The sequence below is a fragment of the Sparus aurata genome, chromosome 5 (genome assembly GCF_900880675.1).
Source record: "Sparus aurata chromosome 5, fSpaAur1.1, whole genome shotgun sequence".
In the NCBI taxonomy this organism is placed as follows: Eukaryota; Metazoa; Chordata; class Actinopteri; order Spariformes; family Sparidae; genus Sparus; species Sparus aurata.
Genome location: NC_044191.1, coordinates 13,975,345 through 13,992,673, shown reverse-complemented (window position 1 = coordinate 13,992,673; position 17,329 = coordinate 13,975,345). Strand labels below are relative to the sequence as shown.

General features: G+C 46.0%; 1 protein-coding gene across 2 annotated transcripts in view; it reads right to left on the bottom strand.

The window, feature by feature from the left end:
* The window catches only part of setbp1 (SET binding protein 1), a 34,826-nt gene extending 21,543 nt beyond the window's left edge, over window positions 1–13,283 (bottom strand). The window contains exons 1-2 of one of the 2 annotated variants that reach the window (XM_030416481.1): window positions 12,447–13,283; window positions 5,766–6,358 (exon numbers count right to left, since the gene is read on the bottom strand). In XM_030416481.1, the coding sequence (XP_030272341.1) occupies window positions 5,766–6,200 (435 nt within the window). In that variant the 5' untranslated portion in view covers window positions 6,201–6,358; window positions 12,447–13,283. The remainder of the gene's footprint in view (window positions 1–5,765; window positions 6,359–12,446) is intronic. The other variant, XM_030416480.1, reaches the window with a different exon arrangement.
* Between the last annotated feature and the right edge of the window lie 4,046 nt (window positions 13,284–17,329).

Genomic DNA, 17,329 nt, shown 5'->3' with positions numbered 1-17,329 from the left:
TTATATCGATGTTGCCCTATCAAAACCATGACCACTGTGATCTACGCTTTCCCTTTTGTCTTTTTCTTTAGATGAATGGTGACTTGCTGATGTGTTTACTACTGTTTTGTATCATTTTGGGGTAAAATATTCATTGCCAATGTGTAATGCCTTCATGTTCATTGGTAGCTGCACCCTGACTGAGCCACTGGCATTTCTTTAAGTGCAAGTAGCTGCCTCAGGTCTTCATTAAAATGTAACTTGAGCCAGACCAGCTATTATAGTCTGCCTGCATCTGCCTGAAGAGGAACAGCAACCCACTGGGACTGGACACAATAGTGAATGAATAGGGCTTGACCTTTGGGACAGATTGAGAAGATGGTATGTGTGTGTCTGATTGAGAAATTAGCTACAGTTCCGACCAAATGGTCAGCACAAACACACACACAGAGACACCAAATCCAGCCCTGAGGGTAAGAAAGCAAAGGCCAGACTCCAGTTGTCTCAACCCTGACCCACTCGCACAAACAAACAATTCAGCACACACACACACACACACACACACACAGACATGGAGGCCCTTACAACTGTGGAGTCCAGCTATCACCTCGACTTTTGAATGTCCGGCGGGGTCAAAGTTCATCTCTTCTTCTGCCAGCCTCCAGTGTTCCTTTGTGTGGCTGAGTGTGTATCTGTGTGTGTGTCTGTTTGTGTGTGTGTGTGTGTGTGTGTGTGTGTGTGTGTTTGTGTGTGCGTGTACACATGCTCACTAGGAGTGACCTTGCATAGTCATTCATTGTGGATACACTGCAGCAGCAGCACCACCACTGCAGAGCCGATTAGGGAGCAGTCTTGCTTAGTGTAATGTAAAGAGTGTCTATGTTTTTGGGTGTGAGTGTGTTCTCTGGAAGAGACATGAACAGATTGTGTTGTGTCTGGACTGTCTTCAGGTTTGAGAGACCCTCAAGAGTAGATCGGAGGTTGGATGCGAGGACCTGTTTGTGTGTGCAGGCGTGTGTGTGTGTGTGTGTGTGTGTGTGTGTGTGTGTGTTAATGTGGGTGTCGGTGTGTGTTTCAAGTGTGTACAGGGTGTGTATGGGGGTCAGACACAGATGGACAGCTGGTGTTTCAGTGGTGCTAAATCATTCACCCCTCCCCAGCATGCAACCACACACACACACAAGCACACACACACACACACACACATACACACACACACACACACACGTACAAAATCACACATACACATGTCCCATCCCCCATCGACCACAGGGAAACGCCCCTTAAAGCATTCCCAGCTCTTACTCTCAGAGACTGCACACTGAGGACACACCAAAATAAGAGCATGGTTATTTTCGTCACAATGACAGACACCGAAAAAGCCCAATATGACAGTTTGGTCAGGCCATATTAGAGGTAATCATTTCATGTTCATACACATTCATAAATCAGTCAAGGATTGCTCTCAGTGGGCAACGCTTCACACACAGACACACAAGCTGACACACACAAACACACACATGCACGCTCCTATTTTATGAGCTCATCAAGTCCCTCAGGTCACCAACCGCCATCTCAGCCAGGGATAAAAAAAAAAAAAAAAACTCACATCAAAAGGCTAACCATTTCACTCACACACATGTGCACGCGTAGCATGCGCACTCACTTGGCGTGGCAACTGTGGCAGCATTAATTTCCTTATGAATGCACTTGACTAACACATAATAATCCCAAACACTACTGGGAGACCACCAATCAGCAATACACACACACACACACACACACACACACACACAGCCAGGGGGACCACCAAGCAGAGGGGCTGTCAAGACAAGATAAGTGTGTGTCTAGCATCAGGGTCTCGCATACACACACGAATACACACACGTACACACACACACACGCACACACAAACCCGCATGCACACACACAACAACAACAACAACACACACACACAGCCTGGCCTGGACTCCTGGAAAAGCTCTGGCTTATCTCTCCCCACAGATAGTGAAATGGATTAAGAGCCACATTTGGCACGTCCAGAGAACTGGACAGATAACCAGGAAAACACTCTCTCTAACTGCAATCACTGCTCAACATGATTTGTGAGTGTGTGGTTTTTTTTCTTGTGTGTGCGTGTGAGAGAGAGAGAGAGAGAGAAGAGAGAGGATGCATTTTAGTTTGCGTGTGCCCCCCCATGTGCAGGCATTGGACCGATAACTGTCTAGGTGTGTGTGCGTGCGTGGGCATGTGTGTCTGGAGGAGTGATGCAGTGGTTGACCCAGGACCCGATCCGTTAGAACACACACATTCATCTTCCAAACACACACAGCGTGCCCAGACAAAGAGCTGTGTGTGAGGGGACGTTCAGCATGTGTGTGATGTCAGCTGGAGACAGAGAAGTGGAGCCCATCATATCCCGTTTATGTGTGTGTGTGGGTCTGTCCCCTGACACAAGGCGCCTGCTCATTGACCCCGCTGGTTATAGATGCCTGCTATGAAGGTGATAGGAGGGTGAGATTCCTTTTAAGACCCGGGAAATTACATTTTTTTTTCCTTCTCTCCATTGTCGCTGTGTCCAAAATCAAGCTCTCATTCACTACTCCCAAGATAATAGACACTATATTTTACCCTATAGTCGGCAGTATATTGAGATTTCGGACACTTATGAATCACTGTGATTTTTTGTCATCGCTGACAGCTGTGGAGTCACGACTGTTGTCGATGTTTTTGCGGCTATAAAATGAGACATTGCCATTGACACTATTGTTTTCTTTCCATTGTGGGATTTTTTTAAGGGCACTTTACGCTCCATAAATTTTACACTCAGATAATATGGCCTAGGGCAAATATGATGTTTGCGTCCATACTTTTCCTACACTGTGCAGGCTCTCATTTTGCCATGCTCCTGCAGCTGAATTAGTCAGTTGGGAACATTTACATAACCCCTATTTGCATGTTTTTAGCTTTTCTTCCAGTTCTTGCTTGCTGTCTCCTGTAAATATTTGATGATGGAACATGCCAGTTTCCCAATATCAGTAACCTAAAGTTAAATCTTATAATACGTGGGAGAAACCGCACTGATGGCAGATTCTTATGCTGCTACAAGAGAAAGAATGGCTAAAAAACGCCATTTCCATGTCTTTCTTTGCATCATTTTACATGTTTGCCTACTTATCTGTCAGGCTGTCTCTCCCCTTCGCTGTCTATTAGAGTCAAATCTCTGTCTTAATGGGCATCTATTGTATCCTGCCTGCCCCCCCCCTCCTCCATTCATCACACTACCACACGCACATACACACTCCCTCTGAGGGGGCCCCTTAACCAGGCTCTCCATATGCCTGACCCCCACCTCCTTTCTCCTCCTTTGCTTTCCACAACCCCCTTCTCCTCTCCCCATCTCCTGCTCACACTCTGGCTTCTGCTCTGTTGCTGCTGCTGCTGCTGCTGCCCCACGCTGCCATCTGCTACAAGACAACAGCGGGTGAAAGAAGAAGGAAGAGGGAAAAAAAAGAGTGGTGAAAAAAGAGTGAAAAGAAGACATGATGTAAGAAAAGACTGAGGGGAAGAGCGGAGAAAAGGGGGACAGATAAAAGATAAAAAGAGAAAGAGGGAGAGAGTAGATGTGGACACAATACAGCAGAGAGCAGAGAGGCTGTCCATCTGCTCCCCCTCTCGCCTCCCCTCCCCTCCTGACACACAGCCTCACACACACCACACCACAAAGAGAGTATTTAACCCCAACACACACACACACACACATGCACAAGAGAGAGAGGGACAGAGAGCAGCCCAGCCTCTCTCTTTAACCCGTTCTTCTCCAGTGAGCTTGCCTGTAATACACCCTTGGGGTGGCAGGTGATGGGTGGATGGAGGGAAAAGGATGTGGTGGGGGAGGGAAGGGGGATGGAGGGGGTGTGATTGAGGGACAGAGTGCAGGGGATGAAGGGTTGAAACTGATCTGAATCAACACCAACACATCCTCCACTCTCCTCTCCTCTCCTCTCCCTCCTCCCTCACCAAACCTCAAATCTCAATAGAGAGCAGCTTGCTACCCCTGTCACTATGACAACCCCTGTCAATCATACTGTAGCAGCGGGCTTCCAAATGGGGACCGATGGCGCTGGATTAGAAATGGCTGCTCAAACATCAGAGTGCAGGGTTCAACTCACTCAGCTTACACACGGATATACTCTAAAAACCGACGAGTGGCAAACATTTACTTACAGGAAGGTGACAGCAGGGCCGACATTGACCCACTCATATAGTCAACTTTGTGATGAGAATACACATCCTGCAGCTGAAATTGTGGTTGTGGATGACGTCTAAATCTGCCAAATGACAAAGCAACGCCCACAAGGTTTCTTCCCTGTTTGGTTACAATTTCCTATTTGAATCACTACTTAGACTTTGAGCACAAGCTGTTGGTAATTTCAACCAATGATACAATTTAAAAAAAACAAAAAAAACATGCACACATGTAGTGCTATGGTTCCTGCTCTTTTTGGGCTATGAAGCACTGTCTACTTAAGTCCCCTATCAGCAACTACAAATGTCTCCTTGTTGCACATTTGAGTCTCCTGGATAAATATAGTTATTCACTAATTCACTAGTTTAGATTAGAGGCAGGTCTGAAAATATTTGACCTTTGACCCCTTAAGATTTATCATTCAACCCCATTTTTGGATGTAAAGTGTGTCCAAGATGCAGCTTCATGAGGCTACAGGCAGCTGAGCTGACAGGATGAGCTGCATGCAGCCTCTAATTGGCTGCCTCCTGAATTTCCATTCATTACCTGACTTTAGAGAACTCATCTCTTTAAGGAAATGAGAAAAGGGGTGACATTATACAACTGGTTAGCCATGCGCGATTTCCAAATCTGGTCTTTCCAAACCGATTCTTGATGATGCTGATTGGTTTCTTAAATTTGAAAACACACGTTTTATTTTTGCATCAGAAACCAACCAAACGCAGACACTGAGCAGAGATATATCTGAGCATGCAAGACTAAGAATAAAAAAACATGCGGCTCTATTACCTCATGAGCCCGTTGTATTTGAGTTAAACTGCAAGACTGAAGCACAACAGAACAAGACATTGCCCAGCATCATGTTGACAACATGACGCCTCCGCTCCTGCTGGGCTTGTCGAGCTCCATGACATGGAGATGGCTGTCAGGTTGGGACACACACACCACTGTGTAGGTCAACACACACTGCAAACACGTGATTCCCCAAAGGACCTGTACATACACAGTGTCACACACCCCAAACACCAGTGTAGTGTGTAAAGGGTGTGATGGGTGGGGGGGGGTTTGAAGGGGCGTGACCCACAAGTGCGGATTTCATTAAGGAGAGGAGAGGAGAGGAGAGGAGAGGAGAGGAGAGAGGAAAGGTCTCTGTGTAAATGACCACAAATGGAGAGAGCAGACACCAGCTGTCACTTGCTTATGTCAGCCCTATTCTCAGCTCCTATGTGGGTGTGTGTGCTTCTGTGTGTTTTTGTGTGTGCGTGTCACTGTGCCATCTCAGCTAGCCATGACTGGTTTCAATTACACAGCAAACTCTGACCCTGTGTAACCAAGCAGGGAAACAAGCTACTGAGAGAAAGAGAGGTACAGAAAGAGGTGTGTGAGTGTGTGAGAGATGGAGCAGTCAGCTCATAGATGCTGAGACAGATGAAGCCACGGGAGAGTTCTCAGTGAAAAAAACACGACTGCACATGACACACTCCATGACCACTAAAAGTGCCCGTAAACGGCAGCATTTTCAGGGACAGTGCCTTACCCTTTTTCTGGGGGGTCCTCTTTCGTCGTCTTTCTGGCCCCGCCCTGCTCCTGCCCCGCCTCCTGCTCTTCCCTGCCGCCCCCCTTTGCCCTCTCCAACCGGAGGTCTGATGGTCATCTTGATCTCCGGTGGGCAAATGTAGTTCTCAAGGTTCTTGGGGGGCTTCTTGGTGCGCTTGGTAGTCTGGATCTTCAGCTTTAGACTTCCTTCCTGAAAACTCGCTTCCTTGATGGAGAACTCCTGTTCCTCCAGAAGCCCCTCCCCCTGCTCCTCTAACCCCTCCCCTTCGCTGATGGCACCGTTAATCACATCATCACTGCGCGCCAAACCGATGCCCCCTGCTCCTTTCTGGTCCTCCTCATTTGGCCCCACCCTGCCTCCCTGTAACTCCGCCTCTTTGGGTCGGGCCGAGCCAACCAGATCCCTTGGCTCCATCCACGCTCCCGCCAGAGCCAGTCAGGATGGGGGAAGCTGTGGCAGCCAGCCAATAGGAAGATAGAGAACAGTAGTCTGTCGGGCTGGTTGGTTGTTGTCAATCAGCTACTGGGGTTGGGTTGGTTGTCCAACAGGAACACAGCGAAGCCAGGGACAGTCTGTGGAGAAAGCAGGTGAATTACAGATTAGGAAGAGAAGAGCGACTAAAACAGTCCTCAAACCAGCTTCAATTTCAGTTCTACCTCTCAGCAAAGGCTTGTCTGCTGTCATCAACATCATTAACTGCCTGTAATGTACGAAGACAAAAACACAGGCTCATCACAGTGCTGTGGAGGCATGCTGCCACGCTCTCATTTGCATTTTGTACCTCACATAAACAAACTCATTTTGACACCCACCACCACTTGCTTCTCTATCTCTCCATACTCGCTTCTTCAGGCACTCTTGGCTAATCTTTTTCCCTCTCCCTTTATCCCCATGATGGATCTGAAGCAGAGCCATGCAGACACAAGAGTGATCAGTGCAAAATAAGACACTCCTCTTAACTGCTCTAAAACCAGGCTGAAGTTAGCCTGAGGACACAAGACAGAAAAAATGAAAGAAGCTGACTTCTGTTTTTTTTTTTTTCTTTTCACCAGAGCAGGGAAGGAGGGAGGGAATCACACATGGGGAAAAGGAAAGGCAGCAGAGAAAGACGGAGGGAAGGAATCTAAATTCTTTCCCCAGATGTGGTTTACGAGCTTGTCTGGAAAAACCAGCGTCTGAACTGTTTTACACACGCATGCAGTGGCATTGATACACACATGCATGAAAAACTCCATACACTTATGCACATAAATACACATACGAATGACAGTTTTGCATGGAGTCCACTACTTTACCCCCGCTGCTATTCCTGCTCTCTGGAGAAAAGGCTGTGGTAGCCATTTGTCAGAGGATTCAGGTTTTCCTTTTTGGATCATTGCACACGCTGGCACAGATATATATGACATACTTACATCAATACACATACTCACATATGCACTTACACTGGCTCGCTTACACGCAGGCGAATAAACAGAAAGCAACCAAAACAAACACTGGACTACACTTCTCACTATAGCTCCAGGGAATCCCATCAGTCAATATGACATGAGGCATGACTGAGCTGGAAGTGGGGAATGCTGTCTCACACACTGAGCTTAGACTGACACTGTTTAGACTGATGTGAACTCAGACTACTCCACTACCTGCGGACATGACTCAAGTAAAAGCTTAGAGACTTACAACAACCTTAGAGCACAAAAGGCTTACAGCATATAAACCATTATATAGTATTATTACCTAACCTGAGGGGTGTAACATTTTACCACTTCCTACCCTCTGCCAACACACTCTGACATGGTTACTGTAGGGATTTTACACTATCTGTGTGTGTGTGTGTGTGTGTGTGTGTGTGTGTGTGTTTTCTTTGTGCTTACTACTGTACCAGCCCACGCTACTGTACTCACAGCTGATCCCGTTATAATGCCTCACAGCACATGCTTAGAGCTATAGCTGCTTATCCTTTTAGGTCGTGGGGGGCTTCGCTCCTCGACAAGTCGACAGTCAATCACAAAGCTGACACACACACACAGACAGACAACCATTCCACAACCGCACCTACAGGCAATTCAGAGCCGCCAATTAACCAGACCTGCATGTCTCTGGACTGAGGGAGGAATCTGGAGCACCTGGAGAAAACCCTTTGCAAGTTGGAGCCTTTTCTCTGTGTGGTGACAGCGCCAACCATTGCACCACCCGTGCTGCCCCATGCTTACAGTGTGATTGAATAATCATAATCCACGGCGGTATTTCAACAAACTCGTCAGTGTAAGACTGCACACAGTCTGCGTCCAAACCTGAGGTCTAAGTCAATAGTTAGACATTCTTCTTCTGCATTTGCTAGATTAAATGCAAATGAAAAGGTCTGTTTCTACGAACCCTCTCTTTAGCTGTAAAGTTTGCCAATCTGAAACCACAGTCTTTCGAAGTTGACTCATAAGGGTTATTGATGTAGGTTCTGGTAGCCCCATCGTGGTTAAGTATGAAAAGGGCTTAAAGGACCATAACAGTGGTTTTGCATGTTTCAGCTTATGAACTCCAAATTGCTTATACTCAATACGGCCAACTTCATTCTGCCAACCATTTTTCCATGGCACACTAATAAGATTTCTGATTGATTTCCTACATTCCTGGAGGTCACTGATTTTCATTCATTCAGTGCAGTATGAAAAGGGAAAACAAAACTGCAGTCTTTGGTCTGCTTCAGTTTTATGTCAAAGTCACATTAGTTGTACAGGGTAATACATTTAGGAGGAGGGACTGGTTACCCAACAGCAAGCAGGCAAGACATTACCAAATATCCATTGCTCTATACATTTTTATCATCTGTCTTAGTTTGACTCAATGACGTGCTTTTTGGCAGTGTAAAATCTCCGGGGAAAAAACCATGAAAACAGATCTTCAGAACAGACTCTGCTCACTGCATAACCACACAACAGCAAGGCTGGGTAGCAGGGTTACATCATAAATAAATAGGGCTTCATGTTGAGTTTGACAGAGTATCTATCTCAAGAGACGGAGCTGAATGGGGTTTTCATAACCCATTAAAATCAATGGAAACCACCGGCTGCCTGGAAGTTGGGGAAATCTGTCCAAAAACGTATGGTATGCACAGTATAGGTTATTTGGATTTAATGGGCTAAAACGTGCAAAAACCGCCACTGTGGTCCCTCAACAACTCTGAAGTATTCAAAGTTTGAGATAGAAAGTCAGTTCAGACTCGGTCCTGACCTGATCGTACAGTGCCCACATGACCATGTTTGGTGCTCCAGGAACCTCCCGGTCACTAATGTCAGCTTGGTGACTCGCCCTCATGGCATGTGTGAAAGCCACCCTGTCTGTCATGTGACTGTCAGGACAATGACAGGAAAAAGAGACAGCTGCCAACCACAACATCACACTCGCATTCACACACATCAAAAAGAAGGCACTTTAGGGGGCGCTCTTAAGACTCATTCACTGCCCCCTCACAGCTATCACCCAGTATGACAACAAAATGGCATCGTACGTTAGTACAATATTCATTCGGGGCCATTACTGTGTAAACTACTTAGCTGGGTCATGACCATGCCTCCTCCCTCCCTGCTTGGTGCCCTAAGCTGTGTTAGTTCTCTGTTACTGGCAGACAGGCAGAGAGTTTATGTAAGAGTGACCCCTCTTCGGGCCTCCCTCGCCTAGCCTGAGCCTCACTGTCTCCTCTCTCTCTCTCTCTCTCTCTCTCTCTGTCTCTCTCTCCCTCTCTCGCTCTCTTACACACACAAACACACTGAAACACACACACATACACACCTCGACTAGCCTCAGACAGCAGGGTGATTGTAAGAGGCCAGACTCACTGCATAAATAGCTTTATTATGTTCTCAAAACTACCAGCGCTAACCAGCTTCACTCTCAAATAGCATAAGGTCATCGCCTGCGCTGGATGTGAAAGGCTATGAATGAGACACTCCTCCAACCCTTTTCGCATTGTCCTTTGAAAACAATTATGATAACGCATCGATAATGGAATACAGACAGACAGGACGGAGATGGTGAATGATACAGACACGCAGACAAAACAGAGGAGGCCGAATGTGAGCAAGAAAACACAGGGAGCAGGAGAGAGGGATGGCAGCAGAAACACAACCTTTTAAGGCTGCATACCCAGCAGCTCAGTGCCTGAGGTGGACTCACAAATAGCTCATACACACATGCAGACAGATGCGCACACACGCACACATTCACACATCCACAAGCACACCAAACGCCCGTGTGATTGCACAAGGTGAAGAGTCTTTTTTTCTCCTCTTCTTTGATGTGAGAGCGTAGTGGAGGCTCGGCCATCCCTGGCTGTAGATGAGTATCTCACAGGGATGATGAACATTGTCTGTCTGCCATTTTCGTTTTTCATTTATCTCTTTTTCTCTTTCATTCCAGCCCCCTAGTGAAGGGGCAATCACGTAAACCAGTGTTTCTAGAATGATCCAATCTTTGGTCAGAGACAAATCGAAAGGCCCCAGCCCTCTAGTACTTCCAAATCTAGTGGGCACAAGCATGTGTTTTCAAACTGGGATTGTATTAATCGTTGGCCTCAGAGTAGCGCAAGGTGAAAAAAGACATCTTCTCCCCCTGTCCACATCGAAGAGCATATTCTGTTTCTTTAAGTGAACATTATGAACTTCTGTTTGCAAATGAAATGCAGAATAAAACCCTCTCTCTCTCTCCGGCACAAGCATGTGTTCAGCTATAGGGCAGCTAGAAGGACAGCCATAAAGCACCATGTGTGGGACAGCTATAATAGAAAATGATGGCCTTGCAGCCGTTCTGTGCAGTTCCACACGCGCACACTCCTCTGGATGAGCCATATGCCAGGTAGCACTAAAACCATCCTCACCTAACTACCCCGCAGAAGCAGATGAATGTAAAACCATTTTAACTGCAGCAGAAGCCACAAAATGGCTGTCAGCAAAAACACCTCCCCTTCTCCCCAACTGTCTTCCTCCTTCCCCTCACCTCACCCCCCCCAACCTCTGTTCTCTCCCCTCTTCTCTGTGCTACCTCTTTCCCTTACCCTCAACCTCCTACCTCTCCCCTCCTCACTCACTCTTTCTGTGTGCTCTGCCAAAAGGTGCTCCAGTGCTGATATTCTGTTAAGAGAGCCTGCCAACAGTTAGATTTGTCCTTGGATCCCATTCACATTCCCTCCTCCCCCTCTCTGTGATCCTATTTCGACCCGTGGTATCCAGCTCAGAAGGGGATACACCTAATCGATTTCTCATGCTTTAATTTAAAGGTGGCATGGGCATCTCATTACCTAATAGGGGTTTTAATAGCCCGCTTCATACTTTTGCACCGCAAAATCCCTGCCAGCTTCAACTCCCCCAAATCTGTTAACAAGACAAGATCGATGGTTCCATCCGAGTCTGAATAACCTCTATTATCCATCCCTCAACCCCATTTCTTTCCACCTAGTCACGCACTTCTCTTACAATTGCCTCTCTTCTCGTGCCCTCGTTCATCGTTTTCATCCAGTGCTCATTTCCACACCTTCATTCCCATTTATCTTCCAGACCTGACCATTTTTCTACACTTCCCCGACTCATTCAGGCTAGTCTATTTATCTTCTGGTGCTCTGCTTGGGACTGATAACAGTGGCATTCTGCCATTCACTCCCAGCCCTCGCCTTCCTCCATTCACTTCCAGCCCTCATCCTTCTCCACACATGGCCATCACTTTTGGCCACGCTGATTCTGACACCCACGTGAAACTGGTCAGCTCTTGATAGATGCAAAAAGGGTCGTGTAGCCAACTGCATGCAATGTGGAAGTCACATGTGTATGTACGCTGGCGTCTCTGTACTGATGCTACGGCGGCATGTGTGAGGACTCAACAAACACAAAATCATCCAAAATGAAGGCAAAGTGAGAAATGCAACACGCTCCCTGCATACTGACTCTGCCTCAACACACAACTTCCATGGCATCATTTCATGACATTTGTCCCTCTGCAGCCTCTGTAACTCGACCAGAGCAAATAGAAAAACCACATTCGACCAAAACACTTCCATACAGTCAAATGTGACATAACTTATGACAGGCTGGAGGAGTACAAACCATCTGCCCGCTGCTTGTCACAGTCTGTGATGCTATGTGATGGACTATCAATGTCAATGAAGATGCAGGAGGTCCACCTCAGTGGAAAAATATTGCAACTGGGAGCGTAAACAGCTTGGTGGAGCTGCTCCTTGACCAACCTGTAGTGGACACTTCATCCCATTGACCTAATTAGCCTTTTTATCTTACTGCCAGCTAATTACCACGGTATTACACAGCGAGGATGGATGGAGCCCGAGTGGTACAGCATTGTTTGGGGTGGTCTGAGTGTACGTGCGACAATGTGCGCATGGTGGTGCGAGTATGTGCACGCGTGCGTGTGTTTGGTCTTATTTGTTGAAATGTTACTACAAGCGCACAATTAATGTCAATTAAAGAATAAAAAATGGCACAGGCATGATATTAAAAAAAAAACACAAAAAAAACACACATCTATGAAGGCGGCATGTAACAAGCCAACATGTAAGGCAGACAAACACAGCAGCTAGTATTACATTATGGAAATATTAACACATTTACAGCATAGGTGTACTCAGGTGTGGAATGTGGCCAGTCAACCGGGACTACTTACCCATGTCTAATGTTGTCACACACTCGGCTCTAACGTGTAAATATTTTATCAAGATCATTTACAATCCATTTAGACACATTTTACACAAGCGACGGATGGGATGACAGCCTCCCGGGGAGCTGTCAAACGGTGCCAGGATATATGTGGATATTTTTTTTGACAGAAAACCCCGAGGAAAATGGCGTCAATGGTGCTTTGGAAAGAGAGAAAAAAAAACGCGAAAAGAGGATTTGCAGCCGAGCTGATGACAGAGGCAGGTAGCCGCACAGGGAAAAAAAAAATCCAATCGGAAACTTGGCGCTTCTGTCCGGTTCCTCGCAGAAATGAGATCTTTAGAGACTCTTGCGGATTGACCCGTGTGGTGTGGAGCCGCGGCGGTGCAGAGTGCGCCTCCGATGCCTTGCAGGATCGCTGGTCACTCGGGGAGCTGCACGGCGCTCAGATCCCTCGCAAATCCGCTACTCGGTCTGTCGGGGAGGAGGAGGAGGGAGGGGGGGGAGCAGGACTATTACTGCAGTCAAAACAAGCCCGCATCCGACTACGAGCCTAAATCCAGCGGGAAAATGTCCGCGACAAGACCGCGCTGTGGGCCGTCAGTACAGGAGACTGAGGGAGCCGAGGCAGGGGACGGTGGTTTGGGTCGCTTTCCCCTCGCCGGTTGCATCGGATCAGGGTTTTCTCGCTCTCTCTCTCTGTCTCTCTCTCTGCTTTTCCGATCGGCGAATGTCAGGTCCCGGAGCCTGGTGTCTGGTAATGATCTCACCCAGCAGACTGAAAGCTCTGGCCGAGCAGAGCAGAGCAGAGGAGAGAGGAGAGCAGAGGAGAGGAGAGGAGGAGCGACATCGCCTCCACCTGGCAGCACTCACGCTTAGCGCGTCTCCTTCATTTGCAACCTTCCCTTAATTCCCATCGCCCCATCATGTGGGACTATGGGCTCCTGCAAAGTGGGGAAACAACATCTGGCAAAAGGCCTGTTGTTTTGACTGAGTCACTGCTGTGCGGACGGAGTGGTGTTCCACACTTTTTCCCCCAACAACTTCAGATCATGCATGACTGCATGCAGAACTTTTATAGCCCAGTAATTGTTCTGCATATGTGCACGCTCAGTCACTGGTATGTTTTTTATGTACAAAGCCTGGCAAACTTCCTATTGAGGCCCACTTATCTTCTCTGTTAAACTTAAAATGTGAAAAATCACAACCATCTTCCTCTTTCCACTGCATGAAACAATCCGCAGACTGAACTTAAACTTCAGAATACTGTACCACTAAACAGGCTATGGTGAAATCCCTCGAGTCCAGCCTGATTGTCTTACTGTGATTCCCTGTAATATGCAGTTGCGACTTTGTTTCTGCCACTATTGGCCAGGTTTCCCTTGTAAAAAAGAGAATAAAATAAAGTGCTACAGTGAAATAGTTACTTTAACATATATATGGACGGGTTAAGAGTTTATATATAAATATTACATCTCAGTTTAAAGAGGTCTGAAATAGAAACAGACATTAAATTAGACTTTTCAAGGACAATGAACAGATGTTGAGTTTAACAACTCGGAGGCTCAAGCGCTGGACAGTCTGGTCCATTTCAGTTTGCTGCCAAATTGACCAGATAATAGGCCGGTTTAATACCACAGCGTACCAGCCAGACTTTATTTGAACAGCCATGGTCCTTTTGGTAAAGTTGCAGGCATAAATGTGGAAGAAAAATCAATTTGACCAGGGCCATACTCAACTTAATATTGAATTCTCCTGGCCAAGATAGCGGCACCACATATCCCATAGCATACAACACAAACCTTGTGAAACGTAACAGACAGTGAAGAGAATAATTTAGGTGCAGGAAACACATAAGATAGAATGGAGTAAGTACAATCGCTTAGATATTAATGTAGCACAACAATTAATGTTACAGATTAAAAATCAATACATACAATGCATGAATAAAATCCTAATTAGCCTCCTTGACCAGATTGCCTCCAATTACAAAGAGAATGCATTTAAGATTTAAGAAAGAATATGATCAATAGTTTAATGTAACCCTCATCTGAGTCATAACTAATCTTGTCAGATGTTCTATTGCGTCCTCAGGGTGTTCTTAAATGACAGCTTTTGAAAACCTGTGGGCTAATCTATAAATAAACGTTATCACTATTGTCTTATTAGGAAAAGACTCGCCCATAAACCACAACTACTGGAATGACTTAAGATGAAGTTATTTGACAGGCAGAGTATAATTCAATTTAACATGTGTGTGCAGTGAGTCAAAAGTTGCCACAACACACTTTGCTGACACATTTGCTTCAGGGAAAGATGAAGTGGGTGTGTGAGTGGGGCTCAGTGAATGAATGGTGAAGTGTGGACCTATGTGTGCGCGCATGTGTGTGTGTGTGTGTGTGTGTGTGTGTGTGTGTGTCTGAGTGTGTGTGTGTCTGAGTGTCTGCTATTGGTGCTTTCCCCTTAATATGTCACATTACAGCACGGTGGAAAACCTACATCAACCAACCTTGAAGAGGCCACAGTTGTTCCATTAATTCATCTTTGTCACAAATTGTGTTTATATCGTGCCTCCATGCAAACCTTGACCTTCCTTGTATGGAAAATATCCTTTAACATTAGCAGGCAAATGCAAATGGTGTCAGATGACCTTTCTCTCTTGGTGCCCCACAGTTACTCACTGTTACTCATCCCTTGCATTTGTGTATGTGTGTACGTGCGTGTGTGTGTGTGTTCTGGATGTGAGTGTTCATGCCCATATGTGGAACACCCTCTGGGAGGTATTTCATTAATTTCATTCATTATCATTATTTGGGATTATATGCTCGGTAGCATGTAAACACTCAGCACGGTTTCATAACTTGTAGTTAAAATCTGCAGTGCCATCAGTGGTTTGGGTGTTGCTGCCTTTCACTTCCCCTGCTGTGGCACATTGACGGGATTCACAAACGTGCTATGTGTATATGTGTATAAGTGTGTGCATACTGTGTTTAGAGTCCTTATAGGGTATATTTTCATAACAATGTCACTGTTGTTTGATGATTTGCTGATTTCTCTACTTATGGGCATGATGGGACCTTTTATAAACTGTGTATGGGTCAACTGACTATTGGATCGGATATTCAGTATTATTTTTCATCATTGCTGGGGTCAGTATTTTTGTTGTCATCAGATTGCTGATAAAATAATAACTGATTAAAAAATGCACTACTTTTGCTCTGATGCAGCACGTAACTGGAAACTAAATGCATCGAATATATTGAGTAATCAATACAATGTTCGGGCTCCAAAAAGTAGTGAGGTGGAAGAATAAAGTAGCAGAAAATGGAAATACTCAGGTACACGCACCTCAAAAATTGTACAGTACTTGAGTAAATGTACGTATATAGATTACATTACTGTTTTTTTTTTTTTTGTGTTTACAAGAAATATAAATAAATGAACGTGTCACGAGTGTGAAACGATGTAGCCCAGTGTCTGGACAATGATAGTGGGGTCAGTGAAGGACTACAAACAGCTGGATCTAATTGGCTTGGCTTCAGGGTCTCAGAGAACAGAAACATAATTTGACTCTAAAATAAATTTTAAAGCCCTCACAAATATAGAATAACAAAACTGTGTGTGTGTGTGTGTGTGTGTGTGTGCGTGTGCGTGTGTGTGTGTGTGTGTGTGTGTCTATTGATTTGGGATGTGTGCAAGAATACAAAGAGACCCCTGAGAGCGAGGGGTCAACAGCTGCTCCCCAACAGCCAATCAATTGCAGTGTATCAGTAAACATTGCACACAGACACACATGCACACACGCACACACGGACACACATGCACACACACACACACACACACGGACACATACAGACGGCACTCTGTTCTCGAATCTGTTGCCATGGATACCAGATACAGGCAGCCAAGAGGGAGCCGTTTTCCAGCTTAAACTGTAAATATTGAATTATGATGGGGAGGAAAGAGACAGCAGTGTAGGGCAACGTTCCTGCCTGAATGATCTAAATATCTAGATAATCCTTTCATCTCTATTCACCGCTACAGGAACTCTGGTGCATCATTCATGTTCATCAAGTTCAACAAAAAAAAGAAAAGATCAATCTGTCCTCCTGATCTAGCCATTTATCTAACTCTCTATTACAGACTGAGTGGTGCCCTCATTCCTTCATCTCTCCCTGTCTTTTTGTCTGGAAGATTCCCTCAAGTGGGACACAAAGTAAATGCTTCCACCGTGCCTGATTTGCAATACATAAAAGCGGATCTCATTCAAGCCACTTTACCAAATGCTAAAGCTTTTATGTGGCATCAGGGCCACTGTGGTTTCATCTATGGGGAGAAAGGAGATGGGAGCGATTGAGATGAAGAGGTGAAGACGGAGGAAGAATGATTTAACGATTAATTTGGCGAATGTTTTAAGTGGGGCCACTGGAGGGAGAAATTGAGAGAGGGGTAGAAAAGAGGGACTCTGAAGGAGAATGTCAATAATTGGTTTGTTGTCTTTATGAATAATGAAAGCGGCGGAGTCAGCAGAGCCGGAATAATAATAACACACTGATATTCATAACAAAGCTGCGGCACTTGACTGTGCCGGGAAAGAGAGCAGCGAGAGTCGGCGCGCTAACCTTGAGCTGACATTGCAAGCAGGAGAGACTCACGTTCAATCAATGAAGGGCTTTTCTCAGGGAGTCCACTAATCTCACAGGGCAGCAGAGGGTTCATCAGAGCTGAGAGACCCCTGGGACTGACAGAGGTAATGGGGTTAGCTGAGAGGGGTGGAGAGGGAGTGTGTGCGCGTGTGTGCATGTGTGTGTGTGTGTGTGTGTGTGTGGCCGTGCGCGCAGGTTGGAGAGGTTCGCTGTGAGCAAGACAGTGACAGCATACGAGGAGCAC